The following is a 26810-nucleotide window of genomic DNA, read 5'->3' as shown; positions in this document are numbered from 1 at the left end:
ACCCTTATCTGGGTTGGTCAAACCCCGGAGCGTTGACTCACTGTAGGGTGCTCGCATGTACGCGCTGTGTGCTGCGCACGTTTTCCTCTGCGGCTGAAGGCAGGAGTCTCTGTTTCCTTCCTTTCCTTCTATTTACTTCTTACTTTAATTGGAATAGCAAAAGTTTGTCATGAGGCCTGAATAAAATTGTTCTCTTCCATCTTTTTCTCTGTAATAGACTAAGGTTGCCAACAGTATTTATAGGGTCATTATTTTCAACTGTTTCTTGACACCTAACAATATTATTTTAAGCTCCAGCCAAGAGGATTTCCAATAATTATATAATGTCTCTCGGTAATGATCTGTTGCTTAAGATACACATTCTGCTTTACCTTTCAACACATACTTGATAACCTCTCATTTACTAACTATAATTGAGGCAAATTCAGTCTTGGCTAATTAGGGGCTCTTAGTAGCCCCTCATACATGTTATTCTTGATGACATATCAATAGAATTAGGGTCTACTTTTTTATTTTTAATTATAGTAATAAAAATGTGCAATTTAAAAATATTAGAATGTTTAAGGACATTATAACTATTTTACAAATAACAAGTCCAGTGTCCTACTGGGGATATGCAAAATGACAAAACCTTCACAACCAAACCAGAATTGCTTGTCAAGCATTCCTTTCAAAAGCTAACTTACAGCCATGTCAGATGCTTAGGCATCAAAGAAAAGTGTACCTCATCAGGACAGTTAAACTAGGCATCATTTTGCACGTGTGTGTGTGTTAAGCAAGCTCTTTGCCCAAGGTGGGGCTTGAACTCGACCCTGAGATCAAGGGTTTCATGCTCTACCTACCAACCAAGCGGCCAGGTGCCCCTCAACTAGACATGATTCTAATGTCGGCCCCTTTGCATCCACTTCAGTTAGCTCCATTCGTTATTGTGGTCACACAAAAAGTCTTCGAAAAAAGTTTGGTGAAGGGGCTGGAGTTGAAGTAGGTAATATCTTTATAGAGAAAGAAATTCTACTTCTGCTATGAACTGCTGGCAAGCTTTGTAGTAAACAGGTCACCAGGATGAAAAATTGAAGACGTTCACACACACACACACACACACACACACACCCCTACCTACAGTGGCCTATTTCCAGATGTGTCTACCTGTTTGCACCATAGAACACGTGCTTTAGCTATACCAAGAGCAAACATAAAGGGAACAACATCAACCCAATTTCCTATCCTGTTCAACATTTTTGAAAATTACCACATAAGCAAAAAAAAAAAAAAAAAAAAAAAAAAAGTAAAAAGAGAATTTGGAAGTAAAACATATGCTTGTAAATTCAGAGCAATACCAAATGGAAGCAGAAGTTGCTAATATGGTTTCAGTATTTTGTAAAAGAGCCAGCTGGATAGATGATAATTTTTCTACCCCTGCAGGGCATCAAAGCTTTTAGGAAATCATTCTTTTCACACATATTAACACTTAGCTTATTAAAACAGATGATACTTTTATTGTAAAACAGCCTGGGTAGAGGCTAGAAGTGTAAAATATGAAAGGGAAGACTCATTTTGACCACCCAACCTGACAAACAGCGAACACTGACACAACAGACCATGGTGGAGATGATGACGTAGCAAGACCTTCTGTACCTGCCACAGCTGAAGTGTCACCACGAAGCCCGTGAATTGCTGTTATGAAAACATTTGCAGTAACTTGCATAATTAAATGAAACTGCCAGAAAAGCATTTCTAAAATGCAGGGGAGATGTAACATAAATAAATACAGTTCAAAGCAAATATTCCATTTCAGAATCAGCATTGTGAATGATGTGAAGTTACAACCCAGCAAAGTGCCACTTCCTTTGACTTGACTGTTAAATAATTACAAATGAGTGACAACATTGTGATTGAAATGGATTGCTCTCTTAGTTTCCTTTCCAGACACTAGACAAGTGAAACTTAATGATCACGCTCTCTAAGACCACAACCTCCCCATTGCCAGGAGTTGCCAAGGGTAAATGAAGACTTCTGTCCTGACACAACTGCCGGGTTATATTGTGAGTGGGCATCAGGGCTGTAAATCAAGATAAAAATGTTCAGTAACTGGGGAGTGGCAGATATTTGGCTTCAGTGCACTTTATGTCTTTGTTTAACTAGGGAGCATTATTTGGACTTGAGAAACTTTTATAGGAGGAGCCAAATCCATTACAGCATGATTCTGTTTATGGAAATGATGCTGTACACAGTGATAAACTGGCTATCATCCCGCTTGTTAAAATTAACCTCAGAAGGTTTTTGAGACTCTCATTCTAACAGTGACAGTTTTCATGTACAAAAGAAGCCAATTAAGGCTTCTGTCAACAGTCAGAGAAATAAAATTATCAACTATATTAGCTGCACAGAAGAAAAAGGACCAGGAGAGGAGCCTGCTTTGCAAACACACCAGCCAAAGGCGGTTTTTCCTGCACATATTTCTAGGATGCCAGGAGGCCTTGCAAGGGCAGTTACTTACATCAAACAGCTTTTCTATATACATTTCTTCATTGACCTTCTCTCGAAGGATATCCTGGTTTTGCCGAACAAACATGATATAGGTATCTGCCAAATCCATTCCTGGTTTCTGTTGTGGGAGCAGAGCGTGGGGAATAAAAGATCAGGTCTCAGTGGTGAAAGTATTATTTAATCACAACCTTAGAAAATAATTCACTCTATCATTTCAAGGCTTACATTAGTAAAATATGCTCAATAGCAAAATTGACAATGCACACCTTCAGTAAATTCCCTAATTAAAATAAATAAAAGTTTATTACTGACGTCCGTAACTCGAGGTCACAGTCATTCATCATTACTAAAAGGAGTAGAGAGACATGTGGCTGTAAAGTACCAGTTATCTTTTTTCTTTAAGGGCTATCTTGAAAGGTTAATATGCCAAGCAGTAAAAATGAATGAATTTTTTTAAAAAGTCCCCAACTGCAATAACCATTTCTTAATTGCCAATATAGTCAATTGTCACTGTCTCTGGCTCGTTATCCATATAAAAAACCAAAAATGTTACTTTTCCTTGGATTGCCCTTCTCAACTACTCTAGATGCTCAAGGCATACAAGCTACATTTTCTTATTGAGTAAAATATTATTGGGAAGATATTGGGCAAAAATTTTAAAGGATCACAAACTGAAATGTAAACCGAAATTTTGAGGATTATCCATTGCTTCTACTCATTTATATTCATCAATACTACGTCAAAGATTTATTTTATTTCAGAAATACAATAAGAATATTGATGAACCAATTTTCTAAGAAGAGTCTAAAGTGGGAATCAGGTAACTTTCCGAAGTTACACAGCGTCTGGTGTCTTGTAATGCCAGAGGAGAGAGGCCAATTAATACAATTATTCCTTGTTACAGAGTCTACAAGATCAGTCCCAGGAAGGGACAAACACCTGAATGGCTTCTAAAAAGTTTTTCTTCTGGACTTATCTTTAGTTCAAGTTTCATATAGTTGGACTAGTTAATAAAAATACTCATTTGGACGATCTACACTTGCGGTTGATTCATAATCTGTACTGAGCTATTTGTTTGATTAGAATACGGCATTAATCAGAACAAAATGGTGGAGCTAATGCTCAGATGAGTCACCTGGTCTTGCATCATTAATGTACCTTATAACTTCTATCAACGGACTCATTTTGCTAAAGTAAATCTTGCAAAGAAATGAGGTGAAAGAGAATATGGGTCATTTAACTATTACCACTGAGGGGGAAACAGGTCATAGTTCTGAATAAGGCAGCGCCTCTCCTTAAAGAACAACAAAAAGTTCTTATTGCTTTTTGGGGGGTGAGTGTGGGGGGAGTAAATTTTATATATGGTGATAAGACTGCCCATCTCTTCACCAGTGTGCAGGAAATGAACATCTCATTAACAAAAATTAAATTGGTTTCCTGGTAACGGAGTGGCTTCTGGGTCCTGAGTGTCGCAGGAAGCTCTTACTGCTCTTACATTTGGGCAAAGGGAGATACATACCACGTACAGTCAAGGATCCTTTCAAACATGTCCCAATATAAACAAAATTAGTTATTAGTTATGATTTGAAACAACTACTTAAAGGTCTTCACTGGTCTTTCCTTGAAGAGCGTCCATGTACCACGTGGTGACTATGTTTCAACATAATGGAGGTAACTTACCTAAGTCATTCCTTCACTGTTTTTCCACCTAATTCTCTTAAGCAAGGTTTGAAAGTTTAAATGAAATGACAAGGATAACCAAGAATGAAATGTAGGGTTGTTTGTTCTTTTTTTTTTTTGGGGGGGGGGGAGTATGTGTCATGTATCAGTTTTTCCAGTGAAGAGGTCGGGTGATTTGTACAAAGTTTATTACTATTAATACTTGAGGACGGCTGACCCGTAAGACAAGCACTTCTCTCCACGCTTCTCAAACTTTGTCAAAGCACCGAAAATGAGAACATTCAGAAAATGTACCGCACAGAATGGAAATGACCAGACGACACATTTCTATGTATAATGGGTAGTGAGGCGGCTAGGCTCGGCAGCTCCAGGCAGGTGCCTGGAAATAAACCTCTGTGACGTACGTACGCATACGCTGCAGTGGGCACCGCCTGGCTGAACTGGGAGGCAGAGAATATGCCAACCCGAGGCTTGCTCTCTCTACCATTTCTCCCCCCACTCAATGCCAGTTTTATTTCTCTCTTTCCACAGAAGAGTAGGCTTGAGAGTTTTATGTAGTCAATCACTTGACCCATCAGCCTCATTGGAATCGAAGCTGTAGCTGGGGGGACTGGGGATTAGTGACTCTAAACACGTGGCCGTGGCCGTAGACTCTAAGGTCTTTTTTCCTGTTTCTTTGATCTCCTTCAAGATAACATTCGGCATAATGAAACACCAGCCAGGAAGAGTTTATCTTCTAACATCTAAAACTAACAAACACTTTACAGTTTAAGCCCAAAAGTAAATGCTGTTCCCGTTGGCAGACCCAAGGGAAATGATACTGAATCCATGGGTGCAGACAGTTCTACAACTTTCTAAGGAAAGAAGAATCTCTGGTTGAGGGTGTGAAGTGAAGCTCTTTTAAAAGTTTATTTCAACAAAATTAAGTGCTTGTCCTTTTCTTTTTTTGAAATTGTATTTCCTCCCCTTTTGGCAAATTAAGATCCACTTGCCTGGAAAACAAAACCCAGAATTCTTACATTTCTCATTAGCATTATTTCTTTCTTTATCTTTGAGCTGTTTACCTATTCTTGAAACTGTGACATATGGGAATTTCACACCTAGTGAATATATTTTCATGTAGCTGTGGCATGAGACTATAATCATTAAAAGAATATACACAAGTAAGAGTAACTGCAACAGTTGGTGACATTTACCAATTAGAATTCTAGTTCTTTATCCCTTCCTTTAGTGTATGAAGGGTAATTATCTCTGATAAATTGCTGAAAAAAGATGTAATTTTCCTTTTAAACAGTTTCTACTTACAGTACAAATGTGTTTGGATAGAAGACATTATCACTGGTTCAGTGCTCCTTTGTGCAAAGACTCTGTTTTATGGCAGTAAAATTTACATACTTTGGAAGTCACTGCATCTAATTCTATTATTACATGTTATGCATTTAACTTCATCATTATACGGTACCTTATTAGGAAATGAGGTTTTGTTAAAAAGTAAAAACTGAACACGCTGTTAAGTTTTTGTTTTGTTTTGTTTTGGTGTGTAAACGAATGGGATGCTCGAGGCTGCCAGGCGGAGACAAGGAATTCCTACACATGCTGGTACAGGAGGGCGTCCACTACCCTTCCAAAGGAGACGTCTGCTAAACTTCAAAAACTGTGGCTTTGGATGAGTTTTTAATCAAGAATGTTGTGTTCTACAGAGCTATGTTTAGAAATCTCTTCTATACTGGTAATCGCAGTTTTCTTAACAAAATTGAGGAAAGAACATTTAAAATCCACATAGCAAGCACGCTATGCATTAAATACCACTGAGAGTCAATGCTTTTTTTCATCCCCCCATTTAAATCTCTGAGATCCTTGGTTCACTGGGCACTAACTTCTCCATCTTATCAGGGCAGTGCTCTCTAACGCAAAACAGGAGTTCTCGAATTCTAATTTGATTCAAAAAAGAACAAAATTCGACTAACGAAGTCCTAATAAAAGGACACAAATACCTAAAAAATTCCTCTGTGATCATAAAGGAATCAATAAATGTGGAAGAACATGAAGTATGGTAAAGAGAGTGCCTCTTGACTTCGGCTGCGTAAGTAATTGAAAACCAGTGAGCGAGTAAGTTTAAGCAAGGGTGTAAGCTCCAGCAAGTTTTTTTTCAAGCATTAATCACTGGTTAACCTAGTGAGATGAAAATGCTGTTTAGAAAGAGAGAAAAAAAAATTCCTTGCTAATTATACGCTGCAAATGCTCTTACTTCCTGCTGCTACACCTAATCCCACAGGTGCACGTCTTCAGTCCCCTATTCACGGGGAGGTGTGTGCAATGCTGAAGTCATTTTCCACAGCAACGGATTTAGATGCAGAAGAAGCCGCTTAACCTTCCACGGGAGGTTAACAACACACTATGCAAACACTGTCATGGTGTCTAGTTAACAAGGAGACAAATTTTGAAATAAACTATTCCAGCCTCAAAGATGAACCAGAAGCTACAGTATAATTGACTTAATTTGAAAGTATACTTCTCAGAACCTACAAAAGCTTGGAACCTACAGAACCTACAAAAGAGTGGAACTTTGATATCCTGATTTCCGATAATTTGCACATATGGATCTTCTGAGATTTCAAACAATCACAGGTCTCCTCAGTTTGAAATTGTAATAGGAGGAATTTTTATTATCTCAGCTCCAGCATTTCAGATTCAGAAGTAGTCTGTAATTGATCACCAGGGACCGCAGGACATAATTCTACAAACATATGACTTATCCAGGTATTATTAACAATACTATATAGCTTTCTTTCACTGTGTAATATACTCTTTATTACCTTGGCATTCATGCAGCAATTTCTATAATTTTACATCTGAGCGAAAATGTTCTTAAAGTTAAGCTTTTCAAAAGCATTTAGAGTAGGCTAAATAAATTCTAGATCCTCGAAAACTTAAATAGGTTTGAGCATACCCATGATGATTTTGTTGTGAAAATATATCTTTTACCAATTCCGTACAAGTGGAATGATTATATTGTATTCACATAGAAAAGCAAAAGGAAACAAATGGAAGTAAAGCCTTCAAACTAGATTTACCCTGTCTTAGGTATTACATAAGCCGGGGAAGAGGAATAATTCATAAAAGTGGGGGGAGGGGGGGAGAAATGTGAACAACAAAAACATCACAAGGATATACATTTTTTCAAGATTTTCTAATAATAGTGTATCTGACTTTTTTGAAACAATGACAAAAAAATCTCAATGTTCTTAAAACAAACAAACAAAAAACCCATAAAACCCTCTACACTATGATTTCAAGCAGTGAAGTGGCCAGAATTACCTTTCTCTTAAATTCAGCAGTATTCCATTAACACTGTTATACATTTTGACTCCCAATTGGAAGGCAGAAAATTCAGGTTTAAAGACAATGTCACCCACACCCCCTGGAAAACATCTATTAGACTTGGGACACGCCTGTTTCCCGTATGCACACCTCCTTCAATCCCACATTTCTAAGGGAGAGACTTCCATTCCTCCTCTTGCTCTGGATAACGATCTCGATCTCGGGTCTGCTCCCCATGAACATAATTAGTAGAGAGCAGGTTCCTACCCTAATGCTACCAGAGTATATCATACCAGAATCTGCTGTGATTAATACTGAGACCTCACAGAGTCATAATGTTTTCACTCTTAAACTCACATGGATGCTTCACAGGATTTCTTCTACACAGTGATATGTGGTTACTCACAGGTGTAAGCATTTGCACGTACAAATATTTTGTCGTATAGTCGTGGAAAAAAAAATCCTTCCAAAGAGGAGGTTATTTTAAATATGAAAAGGGATACTGAATAATGGTTTAAAACCTTAGCCTGAAATACTCCAGGAAAAGAGGCAGGTGGACTTTGAACTGAGATTTATGGGCTCAAGGTTAATCCCGTCATGTCTTGCCCATTTGACACTATGAGCTTCTGGTATTTCTCTTGCTATTTCTGTAATAAGGATGACTAACATCTCAGAGTTCGGAGGGACAGGTGCTGATACAGGACTACCGAGCAAGGAAAGTGCTAATATGTGAAGCACGTAATTCCTTTACACTCTCATTTTCATAAGTAATGATTATGATGTGAAGATTTTTTTTTTTAAGACTATTTATTCATGAGTGACAGAGAGAGAGAGAGGCAGAGACCCAGGCAGAGGGAGAAGCAGGCTCCACTCAGGGAGCCCGACGGACTCGATCCGGGGTCTCCAGGATCAGGTCCTGGGCTGAAGGCGGCGCTAAACCGCTGAGCCACCCGGGCTGCCCAAGGTGAAGGTTTTTGATCCCACAGTTTATAAACATGTTCGCTCACCTCTCCCTGGTCTGTCTACAGGTGTTATGATGTCAACCCTACAAACTACACGGAGGACTTGAAGACGTGAAATTAAAATGCCGTGGGTATTATTTAATTTAGCTTTTAAAAGTGAGATTGACTGGGACCGATTTATTCAGTCCCAATTGGGAACATTTCAGATTTTGGTCTCAAGGGGCCTTGAGGATGTTGGGATGTCAGAAGTCCAGCAGCGGTCCCGGGATTTCGGTCCCGGGATTTCCTTCGTAAGGGAAGAGCCAGCCAGACAAAACAGACAACAGAGAAAACAAAAGAAGAGGAGAGAAGCAAAATGCTCATCTGGGCAGGGCAGCGGGCAAGCTCCGCGCCCCTACAGTGGGGACTGTAATCCGGTCCTGCTGTGCAGCCCTCCCTCCAGGGCACTATGTCCCTGCGGGTAGTGCTCCATTCTCTGGATTCTTCCCGGCTCTTATCCTGAAGCATTGAGTATTCAAGTGGCCTCATCTAAGAAATAAATAGTATCTTGATGCAAAGGAAGGAGGGAAAATACTGTAAAACTGACCGACTACATCATTATTTTTAATTTTAAAGAAAGCCTTTATTCAACTGTTAACCATCACCAATGGGCACTAATGAACCTTTTTTTTTTTTTTTTTTTTAAAGTAATTGCTACACCCGATGCGGGGGTTAAACTCACAACCCCAAGATCAAGAGTCACAAGCTCTACCGACATAGCCAGGTGCCCCTGACTGTACCTTCAAAAGTCACCTCTGACACGGGGCACCTGGTGGCACAGGCGGTCAGACCGTCAGGTCTTGGTTTTGGCCGGGGTCTGATCTCTGGCGGTGGAGCACCCTGGGCGTGCAGTCCGTTGGGTGTCTCTCTCCCTCTTCCTCTGCCCATCCCCACTGCAGGCTCTCTCTCTCCCTGGATAATATTCCCCTTGTCTCATTCATCTATTGAAGGACATTTTGGTTGCTTCCAAGTTTTGGTGATTACGGGTAAGGTCGGTAGGGACATCTGTGTGCAGTTTTGGTGTGGATGTTCACTTTCAAAGCGGTTGGATAAATACCTAGAGATGCAGTGGGTGGGCTGCATGGTTAGACTAGCTTTGTAAGAAACTGCCGGTCTCGTAAAGTAGTTGTACCATATTATATTTACACCAGCAATGAATGAGGGTCCCTGTTGCTCTGCATCCTTGTTAACATCTTGCTATTGTCATTTTTTTTTTTAATTTAAATTTCAGCCACACTAATGGGTGTGTAGGGGTGTCCTTTCATTCTCTTAACAGTGCAGAGTAGTTCATTATTAAGTCCAATTTACATTGTTTTTCTCTCATGGATGTTTCCGGTGTTGTTGCACCTAAAACCTCATCATCAAATCCAAGACCACCTATATTTTCTCTTATGCTTTCTTCTAGAAGTTTGATAGTTTGCATTTTGCTGGTAGGTTTTTGATCAGTCTTGAGTTACCTTTTTGTGACTGATGAACCAGTGTTCTTCTTTCTCATGAGTTTCTCCTTAAAAGACTGCTTTAGAGAGGTGTAAAACTCCACCTTGTTGGAGTTTTAGCATAAAAAACAGTAAGAGTTAACAGCAACTTACAGCTTTTGAGGTTGATATTCACCGGCATCAGTGATTGAGGTGTAATGTCCAGATCCGAGGGAGGAAGTCCTCCCTTACTAATCTCCCAGGGCCAGACTCTATGATTTAGCATCCTCTGCTGGAGCAGGGGGGCAGCTTGATTTAATACTGACACTGGCATGCGAATCCCTCGAGGGAGCGACGAGTTACTGGCACGATAAAGAGCCTGGGTCCAGTTGTTGTGGCTGCTTTAACGTACGTCTGTTTCTCTACCTCTTTCATCCTAGACACGGACTGGCTTGCGGGCAGTCAATGTATATTGTTAATCACGTAAGCCCAGAGCCTAGCACTTGGTGTTAAATAAATAGTGAGTTCAGTGAAGACACTGAAGACGTCTAATAGAGACAGTAACAATTCCTCCGACGATATATCCCTTTGACCAGCCACCACATCCTTTGGGAAGAGGAGGCATGACTTATTATCATCAACTATTTGAAGGGCTATCATGCAGAAGAGGGTTTAGAATCAAGGAAGAATTCACAGAGGTGCAGATCTTCAGTTCATTAGACATAAGCCTGCAATCACCAAAAAAATTCACGGAGCCTGAATGAATCTCTGTGAGGGGTATGAAGGGAGGGCGGTTTCTGCAATGAGGCGGAGGATGAATGAACCGCTTTCTCTATCTTTCAACTCTCAAGTTCTGTAAGGTCTGACAGATCTAGCACAAGGTCAAATTAAGAACCTCGAAAGCCGTGGGGCGCCTGGGTGGCACAGTCGGCTAAGCATCCACCTCGTGGTTTTGGCTCAGGTCATGAGACTGAGCCCTGGGTGGGGCTCCTCTGCTCAGTGGAGTCTGCTTGAGATTCTCCTCCCCTCTCCTCTGCCCCTTCCACTCGTACTCTCTCTCTCTAAAAAATAGATTAAAGTCTTAAAAAAAAAAAACTTCAAAAGCCCTAAGAACAGAAATAATTATGGTATCCCATTCCATTTTTAATTCAAAATAAAAACAAAGCTGTATTCTAAAGCATGTTAGGAATTTCAAGGAATTTCACATGTTCCTACGATTATTTGTCTTAAGATAGGGAATATAAATTCTCCTTAATTTTTCCTTTCTCTCTGTTGTGCTGTTCTTTTGCAAGACCCTATACATGTGATTATTTCTGCTTATTGCCCAGTGCTGATTTTCTGATTCTTAGGTACAAGACAAAGAGGACACCAAGAATTCTTTGGGAATCATTTGTGAAATAAAAAAGCCTTGTTCCAAAGAAACTCTATGCAGAGCTGGGAAAATCCATAGCCTTTTCCTTAAAAAATATCCATTTATACTCTTAACTACAGGAAACAAACTGATTGTTACCAGAGGGGAGTTAAGTGGGTGGGTGGGGGGACAGGGGAAGTAGGGTTTGGGGATTAAAGAGTACACTTACCATTATGAAAAAAAGGTTTAAAATATTCATTTATAATAATTATGGCAGCAGTAAATCTGGGGGTTATTCAGTCCACAGTAAAAATAAGAGCCATTTAAGAAGACGTGAACGGACATTTCTCCAAAGAAGACATACAAATGGCCAACAGATACATGAAAAGATGCTCAACATCACTCGGCATCAGGGAAGTAACCACAGGGAGATCCCACCTCACACCTGTCAGAATGGCTAAAATGAGTAAGTCAGGAAACAACAGATGTTGGTGAAGATGGGGAGAAAGGGGAACCCTCTTGCACTGCTGGTGGGAATGCAGGCTGGTGGAGCCACTGCGGAGAACAGTATGGAGGGTCCTCAAGAAGTTGAAATAGAGCTACCCTATGATCCAGCAATTTCACTACGGGGTATTTTTCCCAAAGATCCAAATGTACTGATCCAAAGGGGCACCTGCACCCCAATGTTTTATATCAGCAATGTCCACAATAGGCAAACTATGGAATGAGGTCGGATGTGCATCCACAGATGATGGATAAAGACGTGGTCTACCCGGACAATGGAATACTATTCAGCCATAGAAAGAGTTTTCTTGCCATTTGCAATGACGTGGATGGAACTAGAGGATATTATGCTGAGCGAAATAGGTCAATCAGAGAAAGACTATCATATGATCCTACTCATATGTGGAATTTAAGAAACAAAGCAAGAGGATCATAGGGGAAGAGAGGAAAACATAAAGCAAGATAAAGTCAGAGAGGAGACAAGCCATAAGGGACTCTTTTTTTTTTTTTATGATAGTCACACAGAGAGAGAGAGAGGCAGAGACACAGGCAGAGGGAGAAGCAGGCTCCATGCACCGGGAGCCCGACGTGGGATTCGATCCCGGGTCTCCAGGATCACGCCCTGGGCCAAAGGCAGGTGCTAAACCGCTGCGCCACCCAGGGATCCCAGGGACTCTTAACCATAGGAAACAAAACTGAGGGTCGTGGAGGGGCACGTGATGAGCACTGGGTGTTACACAGGCTGATGAGTCACTGACCTCTACCTCTGAAACCAATACTACATTATATGTTAATTGAGCTTAAATAACATTAAAAAAAAATAAGAGCCATCTACAACTGGTATACAGAGCTTGCCAGTCCCTAAACCACTAACGTTCATAATGACAAGCTAGATGTGATGCTACCCAAGCACAATCTCAAGCAAAGATAAGATGACTTATATTCCGTTTGTTTGTTTGTTTGTTTGTTTGTTTATTTATTTATTTATTTATTTATTATTTTTATTTATTTATTTATATTTCATTTACTTATATTCCATTTTATGTATGTATGTATTTATTTATAGATTTTATTTATTTATTCATGAGAGACAGAGAGGTAGAGACCCAGGCAGAGGGAGAAGCAGGCTCCACACAGGGACCTTGACGTGGGACTCGATCCCAGGACCCCGGGGTCACGTCCTGGGCCTAAGGTGGTGCTAAACTACTGAGCCACCCAGGTTGCCTGACTTATATTCCATTTAGTTTCAATTTGTAAGTTTTATTTTCATTGTGCTCAAATTCTTTGCAAAGCGATACATATGCCAAGATACATGATTAAACAGAACATAATAGGCCTTGATCATACATATGTCATAATAGGATGAAGGCAAAACGTAATTGCTTAGGATTATCAATTTAAAATATGTTAAGTGTAACACATTTTATAATTGTAATGTAAGTTACAAATGTAACTTGTTGATTATATTTGTCCTGTGAATTTTCTAATGGTAGCTCATGGTATCTTAATCTTTGAACAGATTTACAGGTTACAAATTATTTCCCAAGAATTCTGCAAAATGCCAAGTGTTTAAAATAAGTGAATATTGATTCATACTACATTTTTATTTAGAAAACTAGTTATTTGGGGCACCTGAGTGGCTCAGTGGTTGAGCGTCTGCCTTCAGCCCAGGCTGTGACCCCAGGGTCTTGGGATCGAGTCCCGCCATTGGGCTTCCTGCATGGAGCCTGCTTCTCCCTCTGCCTGTGTCTCTGCCTCTCTCTGTGTGTGTCTCTCATGGATAAATAAAATCTTTAAAAAAAAAGAGAGAGAGAAAACTAGTTCTTTGATTTAACTGGTTCATCTCTATTGTTACTTTAACTCCTATGAGAAACCTGGCACAGCTTTCATATAAAGCGAAGAGACAGTAAGCATTTTTCTGTAAATGGTCTGAGGCATTTTGTACCCAGTCCTGGAGTATTAGAACCACCCGAGCTGACATGTTCTCATAGTGACTTGATCTCCACGAGAGTTCCTGAGTTAAAGTGGAGAAAGGACACTGAAATCACCATGTCAAGCCTTGTTATGAGAGTTAGCACTTGCTTAAGGAAAATAAACTGCTCCCCGAGGGAATGGCACTCACTGCTTTAAAGATCTGAAATAAATCTGTGGTAAACCGTAATTATTTAAGATAGAGTTACACACACACACACACACACACAGTTTTTAAAAGCAAATAAAAAATACTTACTGGAACATCAACGTATTTTGCAGCTGCTTTCACCTTAAGTGGAAAAGAGATAATTATGAGAATTATTTTCTTAACTGCTAGATAAGCACTATGACAGCAGTCAAAAGACAGCAGAAGAGAACTCATTCAAATACTTACAGTGAATGACAGGATGGATGAAAAGAAAGTGCCTTCATCGTATCTTGACAGCTTGGATAACACCCCTTCCAACACTGAAACAAACTGTAATCATTTATAGTGAGTATTTAGAATATTACAAATTAATAACAGGGGGAATAATTTCTGGACCAACTTCCCCCACAGCACAAAAATCCACAATGAACAAAGTGACAGCAGCGGAGGGCTGACTTGTAAGGTTCACTGTTTCATGTGAAGATGAGCCCTACGGCCCTTTTCCACTGCTGGAAATAATACACACACAAAAAATTTTTTTTAAGATAAAAAAATAATATGTAATAGCAGCCTTTTCACAGAACACATGAGTTATTTTAAACCTTTAATAAAGAAGTTGAAGTTCCCGAGGCTAACCTCAGTACTGATGTTTAGAAGCAATGATGGTCAAGCTTCCTCAAGTTCCTTTCTCTCATAGTTGGCCATTCCCTGACCTTCTCTCTCTATCTATCTATCTATCTATCTATCTATCTATCTATCTATCTATCTATCATTTCTATCTATTGAAGAAGTTGAATAAAAGTGACCAGGTAACAGGAGGAATGTGTGACATTTGATGCTCCTGTGACACTGCAGGGAAGCCCGACAGTAGGCGCCGGGCCTTTACCGAGAGGCTCTAACTAGACACACAGGGATCAAATCTGCTCTCAGAAGCTTACGAAGCAGTTGGAGAGAAAACAGACGAACGTGCTGCAGGCTGCAAGGGAAAGAGCCCGAGACCGAGGTTCTAGATCCTGATTCCAACACTGACCACTGTGGGAGCTCGGGCCAGCACGACGCCCACGGGGCCCTCCACGGTTACCACTGTGCGTGCGCCCACGCCCCGTGAGTGTTACGGATTTAAAATTCATCTCACGAGTGCTTTACGTTTCTACAAGTTCATTTCCTCTATGAAGTTACAGCTAAGACGTGTACGCATCCTATGACCAAGGGTGTGGGGAGTTAGAGGTCATCGAGTGGAAATACTAAGACAGGAGGAGAACTCAGTAGGAATCTACCGCCGCACATCTTTCCTCTTTAGAACCAAAATAACACGCGCTATTGACAAATTATAAGCTCCCAAAGGGGGACTCCTGACAAGGTTTTTCAAATACGAAAAGGGAAATTAACGAAGGCTGGTTTTTGTTCACATAGCAGCTTCTTCAACAAAGTGATAACAGTGCTAGGGACGCGGCTTATTGGTCTCCGGTGACCGCGAGCTCACCCAGAGCGCACGGGAGACCCGCTTCTCTTGGTGGCTGGTCAATTACCGCAAAGTAGTCTCTGCAAGAGGAGCACAGGCTTCCCCAGGGGCTCCCCACGCACCGGGTGCGACATGATGTAAGAAACGGAAACAGGGCCGCGCGGCTGCGGCCGAAGCCGCACCTTGGAAGAGTGACAGTCCTGCACGCTGTCAGGTATCCTAAGGGATACAAACAGCAAAACCCACAAAATCACCCACCGCTCACAACTACAAGTCAATGAACAAGAACGTTCCTGCTGTCATCTTTTTTTTTTTTTTTCTCAGTAAAAATACCTAAGTCCCTTTTGGGCTAGAAGCATCTTTATCTTTTTCCCCTTCAAGGCTGATTTTTATTTCTCCGTGGAGTTTCCAGTTATGGGACATCTGCCTAAGAGTAGCAGCCACGCACGGAATCATCCCTAATGGTTGACATCTTATAATCGGGTTGATCGCTTGGCTCCATCGACTTCCTCGGAATTCCAGACCCAACCACCCGCTGGGGTCGCTGGCCGCCCCCTCCTGCCCGCATCTCCGAGACAGCTGGGCCTGCACGGGCCGGTGTTGCCCCGCGGTCCTCCCCTCGCGATCTGTCCCTCTTCCAGGCACCCTGCGCCAGTCCACGGCACCCAGGGTTCCCTCCGTCTCCCCGTTACTAGCCCGGAGGCTGCTGGACCGCACGCCCTCGACTGGGTGACATAGAAGCGGACGTCTTTTCCTCAGAGGTCTGGAGGCCGGGAGTCCAGCGACGAGACGACGGTGTATTTGTGTCTGGTGGGAACCCACTTCCTGGTTCAGAGATGACGGCTTTTGGCTGCATTTCCACACGGCAGAAGGAGCTAGGGAGCTCTGCGGGAAGCCTCTTAGAAGCGAAGGGCGCTAACCCCATTTATAATAGCTAGCTACAGTAGGCTATTTTAGTTAAAATTACTTATATAATTAAGTAAAATTAAAATTTCAGTTCCTCGGTTGCACTGGGCCCGTTCCAGTGGCCGTGGGCACGCGTGGCTAGGAGGCCGTGCACTGGATGGTGCTGGTATTTTTAGACCGCAGAGAGCTCTACTGAATAGCACTGATCTCTACAACACTGTTTCCTTACTTGAGTCAAATATACTATTTTTCCGATTAACAGATGTATTTGACATAAAAAAAGATTCCGTTTTTTCCTTCGCCAGGAGAGAACGCAGAGGACACGCAGCCCTCCCCGCGCCGGCACAAATCCCGCCCTGGTCCCTTTTCCTCGCTGCCTGTTTAAGGCTCTACCAGCTGCGCGCTATGGGGCAATTTAAGGGCTTCCGTGAGGCCCCGACTCACAAGACAACCCGCACGGGGGCAGCGTGACGATGGGGTCGGGCCGCCCGGTTAAACTTCCCCGGCTGACTCACAGGCAAGGGCGGTCCCGTGTCACCTCCACCCTCGTGCCGTGGGCCGGCCTCTGTGCAGTGCTGCAAGCCCCTGCTCCCCCCTGGGGCTCCGCTCCCTGGGGTTCGCCTTTCCCCCACCTGCCGGACGCGTCTCCCATTAGCCTCTTCCCTTTCCACTTTGGGCGAAGCGGGAGGCACTCTCGTGGTGGGAGAAGTAACGAGAACAAGAACGTGCTGGAGGGGTGAGGCTGTTCTAACTGCATCTTGGTGGCTATTTCCCATCTCAACACCTGCTACCAAAGAATTTGCAAAATACAAACAAAACAAAACAAAAGAACCCCTGAAATCCCAAAGAATCTACCTGCCTCAAAATTCCAGCCTGACCGCACCATCCAGAGCGGCTCTGCCAACATTTCGGAGTCTATCCTGTCCTTTCCCAATGTGATGCCAGACAGGTCATACTTTACATTTCTAAAATGTTAAGCTTTTTTTTTTTTTTTCCCCACTTGCTAGTATATTAGGAAACCTTTCCTTTATCACGAATAGTCTCTGAAACCATGGTTTCTTAATATAGATGCCCCGTCATTTACTTTACCGTTCCCTTCATGTTAGAGATTAAAGTTGCTTCCAAATTTCGATTAGAAGTCATTGCAACCCTATCATTGTATATATACCTTGTGCATCTCTCTGAGCAGGAGAAAACCCACAAAATAGTTCTTAGGTAAGAGGGTGTTCATGTGCTCCACATAGTTCCAAGCTCTCTCTCCAGAAAGGCCGTGGCAGTTTACACTCCTGCAGACGGGAGACGGGAGTGTCCCACCTCACCTTTTCCAAACCCAAGTGTCGGTTTAAAAATACCTACGCTAACTTCCTAGAAAACGTGGCATATTCATTGTAGTTTTTCTTCATTCCTCAAATTGTGAATGAGGTTTAACGTTTTCATGCTTATTGGGCACCTGTTTTTTTTCTTTTCTAAACAGCATGTCCCTCGTTTATTAAATCGGGGGTGTTTTTTCCTTTGCTTTCCGTACGTTCTTCCAATGGTTTCATGAAGCCTGACGGGGGTTCTTTGACCAAGCCTTGCGGGAGCACAGGCTCTCTCCGTTCCCGTGGGCGTCCCCCCGACCGCGTCCACCCGGACCCCTCTCTGTCTTGCGTTCCAGTCTCCGTCTCTTCCCCGGCAGCCCTGGATCTCCAGTGTCGCTCATGGCAGTCTGTGACCTCAGTGGGACGGCAAATCATCTAAGGCATTCAATGGGATATTCATTTATGCTTCATCCCTTAGACAATTAGAGGCTGTGGGGTTTGTCACAGATACGTGTGGCATCAAGCTGGAAGTCGCGGGGGCCCCCTGGGAGTGGAGAACCTCAGACCGCAGCCTGCCCGCCTCCTCCGTCCACCTGCGACCAGCTCTAGAGCCTCGCCAACGGCATCCCAACAAACAGGCTACACTCAACGACTGGTGACTGCTTGAATCAGCCAAACAGACGAGTAGAAAGAGGACATAAATGTAAAATAATAAAGTCTTGCTGGAAGACAGAGTTATTTTTAAAAGCCAACAGCTGCAAGAAAAGCCGAGATGAATTGTAAACAAACAAAAAAAAAATCAAAAGTTGTTGACAAAGAGTGTTAATGTTTTGTTCGGAACTCTTCTTAGAATCTGAACTTTTCTCGCAGCTATTTTTAAAACTACTGTTTCTCCATTAGGTATTTAGAAACATAAGACAGATTTTTTCCCCAAACATGCTCAGCAAAATGATTTTCGAATCTGACTTAAGGTGAATAAATAATACGTTACCTTTGAGACTAGCAGCGAAATGATTTCTTTTACGGTGTTGTCAATCAAATCATCTATTTTTGAATGGTATTGTTGCTGGATGTTAAAAGACAAAGATGCATTAGTTGATGTGGACACAAAACTTTTGTTCTAAGTCATAAATGCTTTAAAGCTCCCAGTTATGACAGATCGGATTTACTTAAAATGATCATTTTGAACATTAGAAGAACAAAACCTTGAAAACGATCCACCCAATCAACACTTTTTACATTGTGGTTTGAAAATTTTCCCATGTGCGCTGTTGAGTTAAGCAGCTAATGGGGTTATTATATAGATGAATTGGGTTCTTATTCTTATTCAGGCAGAGGAATGTGAAGGATACTTTTTGTCTTCTCCTCTATAATTAAGGTGGCCGCGTATTTTTCTAAAGGGTTGGTTTAGCTGGAGAAGCAAAAAGACTAGAAAAAGATTTAATTAATACAGCATTTCATGTCTGACAACTCTCATTCATAAGTTATTTTAAATGTGCTCTAGAAATAAAATGAGCTCCCAATTGTTCACTCTAAAAGGACCGTTTTGTCAGCGCACGGAGCAGCAGTTTATACAATTCTTACAATATGCTCAAGCAAGGGCAAAATTAAAATTTCATCAACAAAGGTGAATAGATGGTAACAAATTAATAGGCCATAAAAGGTATAATGAAGCAGCACTCACTCCCCATAGTTTTATCACTGCTTCCTCATGAAAAAGACGCCTTTAAGTAAATATAAAAAAGGTGTATTTAAAATAAACCTGAAAGCCTCCTTTTTTGCTTTCTTTAGAGAATACTGGAGAGTTGCATTCTTAAATTAGCAGGAGCTTTGGCTTCTGCGGTGTGTGGAGGCACATTCATTTAAACAGTAATTCTTGCTTTAGAAGCATTTATCTGACAGCCGATTGTCCCCAATAGCCACTTCACAGAAAATGTGACTTGTAAAGACTAACCCTATCTTGATGGTTCAAGGCTTCTTGGAACAGCTAACATAATGCACAGAGTAAAAGTACTCAGGTCAGTATAAACATTAGACCAACTTAACAGCTGCTGGATGAATGGTTTCCTAGGATGTAAGTTTTTGAAGGCTATTTTTTTCTTCTGAAAACATGTCTCAAAGTTTTCATACACAACAAAACACCAACTTAGGTCTGCTCTGGAATACACGGGCGTGATCCCCCCACAGGCTCTGACAGTTACAAGTGGCCGTCTACCTGCATAAAGAAAAAGGGAAGCATAATTCTGGAGCACGTCAATTTTCTTTTCTGCACGTACACGTGCGTGTTGATCTGTGGTCTAAAATTAATCACACACATGTGAATATGGAACTTTCCAGGCATGTATTTCTCCTAGAGGGAAGAATTATGTGTCTGTCTTCCTGAAAAAGGGCCTTCCTGGTTCTCAAACCCGTGCTCTCCAGAAGCAACAGAAACACAGAGGGTGGATTTCTAGCACAGTAGTGTGGACCCCTTGGCTTTTTTACAACATCCTGGAGAGAAGGAAGAGGGGCGGAAAATAAAGAAAAACAAAGGAGAAGAGAAACCGCCTGAAGACCCTGGATGCCCGTTGAGACAGCTGGGAAGGCCCGCAGACAGGGCACCAGCAGGTCCCCAGCGCCAGCGGGAGCTGACCTGCGTCAGGAGCTTATGCCAACGAGCTGTGCCCGGCTCTCCCTCCCTGCTACTCTCTCTTTACATCCTTCTCTCTCCAAATTTGTGTCTGTGCAGCAGGTGGAAGTGAGATACCAGACGAGGCTCCTCTTTGGGGGAGAACTGGAAAGGGATACAGGCGTCGGGCTTCTCACTTCTCTCTCCTGCAAAGTGCTATCGGCCATATGGGGACCCAGGCGCCCAGACCTCTGAGGGCTTCCATGTTCTTAAATATATACTTGATATGTTCTGTGTGTGTCTATATTTCATTTCTTAAAAGATTTATTGCTGAGTTATTCTCTATACCCAACATGGGGCTCACACTTACAAACCCCGGAACGAGAGTCACGGGATCTGCTGATGGAGCCAGCCGAGCGCCCCTGCCATAGAGTCATCTTTTGACTCAAAAGTAATCAAATATCATCAAAAGGCTACTGGACATAAAACTGTAGAGCTTCTACATGTTAAACTTTTAGACTGGATCGATTTGGACACATCTTACGAGGTGAGCCACTCAAGGGGTTCCTCACACCCTTTTTATCAAGAGGCAGGGAAAGGTATGGACCCCAGGAGCCATCAAATTCTCCTATAATATTCACCTTAAGACTATTTTCTTTGACACCTGATCCAGCCAAAAGCAGTGAGAGGAGAGAGGGAGGGAGGGAGCCGGGAGGGGAGTGGGGAAGGGGGAGGAGACGGAGAGAGAAACACAAAAAATTAAAAAGGAAGAAAGTAGAGTAAATGTACTGCCCAAGGGGCAAACCCAAACAACGTAAGGTTTGTTAGGTTTTTATGATGTGACATTTTGCTATTGTAAACTTATCTGATTAGCTCGGGCTTTCACTAATATTAAAATTGCTGAGAACTTCCAGAATCTCCTCTCGCTACACAGTTGTCAGAGGTGGTCTGGAGGCCCTGGGGAGGGGAGTGGGCAGGTGGCCTCAGAATCCATATTTTACATACACATTCTGCAAGGAGAATAATTCACATACACCACACAGAGGTGACAGAAGGTTAGGCGGGAAGAGTTGTTCATCAGGGGGTCCAGACAGCGCCCAAAGACAGGCCAGATACACCAAAGGAGGGCACCGAGAGGAGGAGGATTTGCCTGCACAGACATCTACGCTACCTAACCTGAAACTGGTAGATATTTTACTGGCATTAATAGACTGAATTTTTGATAAAAATCCGCAAAGTTTTTGTCTGCAACAATAAAAACCTATACAATTTCTATCAGAATATTCCAAGCCGGATCGATAATCCTACATCCCAGGGCTTTGGCAAATTACAGCCCCTTTCTTTTTTTTTTTTTTTTTTAAAGATTTATTTATTTATTTATGAGAGAGAGAGAGAGAAAGGCAGAGAAACAGGAGGAGGGAGAAGCAGGCTCCATGCCGGGAGCCTGACGTGGGACTCGATCCCAGGACTCCAGGATCACGCCCTGGGCCAAAGGCAGGCACTAAACTGCTGAGCCACCCAGGGATCCCTACAGCCCCTTTCTTAAACTAATTCTCCTTATGTCTGCCCTCAAAAGCAACGGGTCTGTGCTTCTCCAGCAGATGACTCTGACTCTAAATCAAGATTAACCTGTAAGGAATTCTCACTCCACGGAGCGCAGGGAATTGAGAGATCAGACGCGGGTCTGAAAGCCTGGCCCCCGTCCTCAGGTACCTATCCTCTCTTTTCATCTGACTGCTGCTAATGTAAACACACTGGAAACGAAGACTAATCAAATGCCAGCACAACCCAGCATTCTTAAAAGATTTGGGTCTTTCTCTTGGGAAGAACTTTAACGGAATTGAATTGTTAGGTCTGGAGGTGGAAACATTTTACTGTCGTGGAGAATCCTACACAAGGAGCCTCCATTACTGTGCTTTCACCCTTAATGGATGGGCTCCTATCAGATGCAGGGGCGCTGAGGGCCGAGAATTACCTCAGACCCATGCAGTCGGTGGAGAACAATGATATCTAAACACTGGTGGCTCTGTGGTCTCAACACCTGTCCCCGAGGAACTGGCCCGAGACTGCTGACTCATTACACACAGCTGTCACAGGAGCAGATCATTGGCTCACTAATGACTCCATTAGACACCATTCTGGGCTGCGGTTGAGCACGTCTGCATCACCACGTGCCACGTGAGGAAACAGCCGTAACGTAGGAGCAGGGAAGGGGCCGCCTCGTGGAAAAGGAGCTGGGAAAGTTTCATCTCGGCAATGCCATATGACAAATTTCCTGGGACTCTGGAGAGGTCTCTCAGTACAACTCAGGCAACTATCCCTACTAGGTTTATCTAGGTAAGCAGGTATTTTACAAGGTTCCCAATTGTGTGATAATCTAGTTTTTTATTTGTTGCTTACTGCAGAATGAGGTCCACTGGCTCACCTCTGCATGTAACGGATTTGCTAATTTGCAACAATTCCAAAACTTACCTCAAGCACAGAGAGGGAAACCCTGTGCAATCATGCGGGTATATGTATTGGTGAGTAAAAAGCAAAGCATAAAATCCTTCTTTTGCACTGAAATTCTTATTTACCACTTTTCATAGTTGCTAATGGGTTTGACACCTGCACATTTTGAATTGTATTAATTGTGTGAAAGTTGTGGGGATCTAATTGTCTCTGGTGAGAAGGTACAGATGCAAATATAATGAACAGTAGCAGATTACTTTTCAAAACCATCTACCTGTTAATATTAAGGATCATTTGACAATGCAACAGTGCTTTGTCATTTGTGCGTGTACCTGTTTTTCTTTTTAGGTACTAGAGAGAGTCGTTTCTTACAGGGGAGGATTTTTTTATTATTATTTTTTTTACTTATTTTATTATTTTTTTCAGGGGAGGATTTTTAAAGTGGTGACGACCAATCAGTCTGTTCATTCAAAAAATATTTACTCGGTGCCTGTTATGTGTCAGGTACTGCCATGCATGTTAAAATAAAAGCAAATGGGTAAATCCAGTATCAGTGGGAAGAGGCAAGATGTTCCTATAAACCTGATGAGAAATGGATGGACGTGTGAAGACTTAAGACAATATTTCTGAGTAGACCATCAAAGGCTCACATCTGTAGTAAAAACATGAAATGGTAGAGATGAGCCACTGATATCCAAGCCAGCTGCTTCCTCATTCAGATAATTAGAGGTAATAAGTCACGTTGCAGGCGTTCAGAGAATAATTACTGAACATTCTATAACACATATCGGTTACTTAATGTATCTGTTAGGTTGTATGTGCTATGGTAATAGAAATACATCTTTTCCCCTCGAAACTGCTCAAAGAACGAAATAAGTACATGTGCATAAATTATGGCCAAATAGCCAGTGTCTGTATCTGGGTTAAATAAGTATGAAATTTGTAAATAGTGGGCCTTGTCATCCCCTTTCAGAGCTACCTAAGCCCTTCTGCTTGGATGAGAATTGTTAGCTTAGTAGAGTCACCCTGACTTGTATTCCTAGGTGGCAACTGTAAGACCTGTAAGATTTAACATATCCACAGAGCATATCCAAAACCCCTTTGGCTTATCACATGTATATATAGAACAGATATATAAATATAAATGTAAATATATATACACATATATACATATATGATATATATGATTATATATGTATATATGAGATCACATATATGTGTGTGTGTATATATATATCTCATATAAATATATATATATATGAGAGCGACTCTGTTTTGTATGCATACGACTTTTCATATCATGTTCCTCTGAAGTTCTGGGTAGTAATTCAAGACAACCTTGTGTGGGGAAGAGGAAGGGCTGCTGACCCAGGCCTGCCTCTGGTTCTGGTTACTGCCCAGGCCATGAGCGGGAGGCAAGACTGTACGCTGCTGGGCGCGTACCTACCTTACTGAAATCCACAACTGGGTTCTTCTGCATGAAGTGACCTTAGCAGCGGCCTCCCGGTCCTCAAATTTGGAGGTGCCCTGATATATGTCATCCAGAACTCCAATTTTTTCTAGCATTAGTCAAAGTATATACTATAGATATATGCACCTTGAAATAGTAATAATCACTCTGCTTCTGAAATTTGAATGTTGTTTAAAAAGGAGGGTGAATTCATTTCTTTTTAAATAATCTTATCCTTAAACAATCTAAGGGAAGTTTGTAGGTTCTGCAGTCTAATAGGGAAGAAACATTTCCCTTGACATTATTTAAGGTGTAAGTATTTATAGGTGTTTTAATGTCTCTCTGCGTATTGCTATGTTATAATAAGCTGTCAGTGTTCTACACATACACAGAAAACATAAACCTGAAAATGGAATTAATTACATTAATTGGAAAAGGTGAAAATAAAAAAATGTACATTTATAAAAATAATAATTTAAGTGAAAATGTGCTTTTACAAACAAAAAAAATAAATAAAAGAGAGCGACTTACCCATTGACTACCAAACTGGATCATGCCATGGAGAAAAAAAAAAAAAAAGACAACGAAGGAGAACATAAGGGAAGAGTAAAAAAATGATGAAAAAGTAATTACAATGAGAAAAGCGGCAACACAATGTCAGCTTCAACAGATAATCTAAGAAAAATAGATCCATTTTCACACAAACGTCACTTTCAACAAAAAGAAATCATGGGATAACATGAGGTGTGTTTTGCAATATACAACCAAACAAAACATGAATCAAAATGAAAAAATGGGATATTCATTTTAAAAAAAGAAGTCTAATTTTTAAAGTGCATTTCTACTTTATTTTTAAAACACGGAAACTTTTGTATGAATAAAATATTTCATATGCTATTTTCTGTGCCTTGTTTTTTGAATGCAAACTCTGGATACTCTAGATTTGTATAAACAAAGCGGGGAGCTTTCTAGCTTTCTTATTTGCTTGTGAAAAGCAAGGTTTATGTAAATACACAACACCTAAGCTGTTAAAAGCTTCAACTGCCACTTGTAAAATTTTGGGCAGTGTTCATAGAAAGGAGAGGAAAGTGACATGAGCCGGGATGAAGTCCGCTATTATAGTGAAGAAAAGACCAAGCGCTTCTATTGAAGAACTTGGCCTTTCAATCTAACCAAGTGAGAGCCTTCTGGAAACAGCTGGGGCACCTTGTGCTGCACGTCCCTGTGGGATACTCGGTTCACTTACCTCTTGTCCTCCATCCAGGGCACAAAGTTTGGTGCTTTGCTTTTTGGCGTCAACGAGTACATTAAACATTGTGCACACAGAAGCCGGAATGCGCAAGTCAGTTGTTTTGCTTGCCTTTTGCAGCTTGATTTCAAACGCGGTTCTTGTTCTATTCATTGAAACATGAATTCAGAGTAAGAAATTCTGAAATATGTCTCACCTGCTTAGTCAAAGTGAAATCAACACTACAAGATGCTAATTTAAAACATGCAAATAAGGAGCGCGGCATCAGTTTGGGAGCCAGGGGGTGGCCTGCTCTTCTTTATCAGGTGTCTCATGAAAGACTGGGGAGGCATTTTGTATGAAACAGCGTCTGCAGTCATGCAGACAGTATCTCTGCCCAAAGGAAGCCATTTGTTTCATCTAGCATAAGACGTTTTATGGAAAAATCTCTTGGTTTTACTTAACTGCCTGAATTAATTTCCAAGTAAAACAGCCACTTGCATCTCTGCATTAAAGTGGAATAAATCCTGTGTGAGGCTTACCAAAAAAAAAAAATAATAATAATAAGTAAATAAACAAATAAATAAATAAATGAATGTACAAGTCTGGAAAACTCTAAAGCATCGTAATTAATGTACAGCAGAGAATGTCTACTTCTTCTGTGTCACTTAGGTTTTCTTTCAAGTATCTAAAGTTGTAGATGGGTGTTTGAAAGAAACTGTGCAACAGGCAATTTGGAATTGTTTTCTGCTAAAGTATCCAAAGATCACCCACAGATTTGAAACATTAGAACCACATACGACAAGTGTGACTTTTTTTTAAAAAAAACATCATATAATCTAATTCCTGGCCTTGCCTTAGGAAGCCATTAAACATTATTCTAAATGCTGTATTTTCCTTAACTTTGGAGAATTCAGGATTATTCAATCGCTCCAACCGGTGTTTATTCCCATATGCTGCCCCCATTGTTCTTGTAAAGGGGCAACGGGAAAAACGATGCTTGGTTAATCAGAGATACAAAGCCGATTTTGTGAGAACTATTCAAAGAAATGAAAGCACAGTTGGGGGAATTCTAAGCCTCATCACTTATTTCTGGTTAAGTTCTGAAGAATGTAACTGGATGCTTGGAACTCATCTGACGTGGATAGAGAACACTGGAAAACAGAACAAGTGACGGCCCTGATCCTAATCTGGGTTTGCAGTGCCACTTCACAGCACGCAGACACGGTGCAGAACGTATAAAGTACTTAACAGGCCTTTTCCATATGTCTTGGCAGTTACTGCCTCGGGATTTAAAGCACAGTATTCCCAGAGAGACAACAACCAGCACAGAAACAGAAACAATCACTATACGGGACGAGGGCAGTGTTAGGAGGCGTGGAAAACAGTTTCGGGCCAATTTTATCAGTTACACGAGGCCCCAGAATTTAGGTCTACGCCTAAATTCACATCACCTTTCTTGTGACAATTATATAGCAGATACTTGGTGACAAGTGCTACTCTGGGCGCCGGCGTACTAAGCA

The 26810-nt window shown here is 41.5% G+C and overlaps 1 protein-coding gene across 16 annotated transcripts in view; it reads right to left on the bottom strand.

Moving 5' to 3' along the window:
• CADPS2 (calcium dependent secretion activator 2) overlaps window positions 1-26810 on the bottom strand; it is a 454201-nt gene that overhangs the window by 20560 nt on the left and 406831 nt on the right. For 10 of the 16 annotated variants that reach the window (XR_012010532.1, XM_072783288.1, XM_072783296.1 and 7 more), the window contains 6 exons: window positions 25306-25453; window positions 24591-24605; window positions 18542-18616; window positions 14128-14211; window positions 13990-14022; window positions 2498-2605 (listed from right to left, as the gene is read on the bottom strand). Coding sequence is in view for 15 of the 16 variants with exons in the window: in XM_072783288.1 (XP_072639389.1) it covers window positions 2498-2605; window positions 13990-14022; window positions 14128-14211; window positions 18542-18616; window positions 24591-24605; window positions 25306-25453 (463 nt within the window). In the remaining variant the exon portion in view is untranslated. Of the gene's footprint in view, window positions 1-1473; window positions 1675-2497; window positions 2606-13989; window positions 14023-14127; window positions 14212-18541; window positions 18617-24590; window positions 24606-25305; window positions 25454-26810 lie in introns of those variants that run through there. The other 6 variants (XM_072783294.1, XM_072783290.1, XM_072783295.1 and 3 more) reach the window with 3 other exon arrangements.

This window comes from Canis lupus, chromosome 18 (genome assembly GCF_048164855.1).
Source record: "Canis lupus baileyi chromosome 18, mCanLup2.hap1, whole genome shotgun sequence".
Classification (NCBI taxonomy): domain Eukaryota; kingdom Metazoa; phylum Chordata; class Mammalia; order Carnivora; family Canidae; genus Canis; species Canis lupus.
This window is presented reverse-complemented; position numbering and strand designations above follow the sequence as displayed.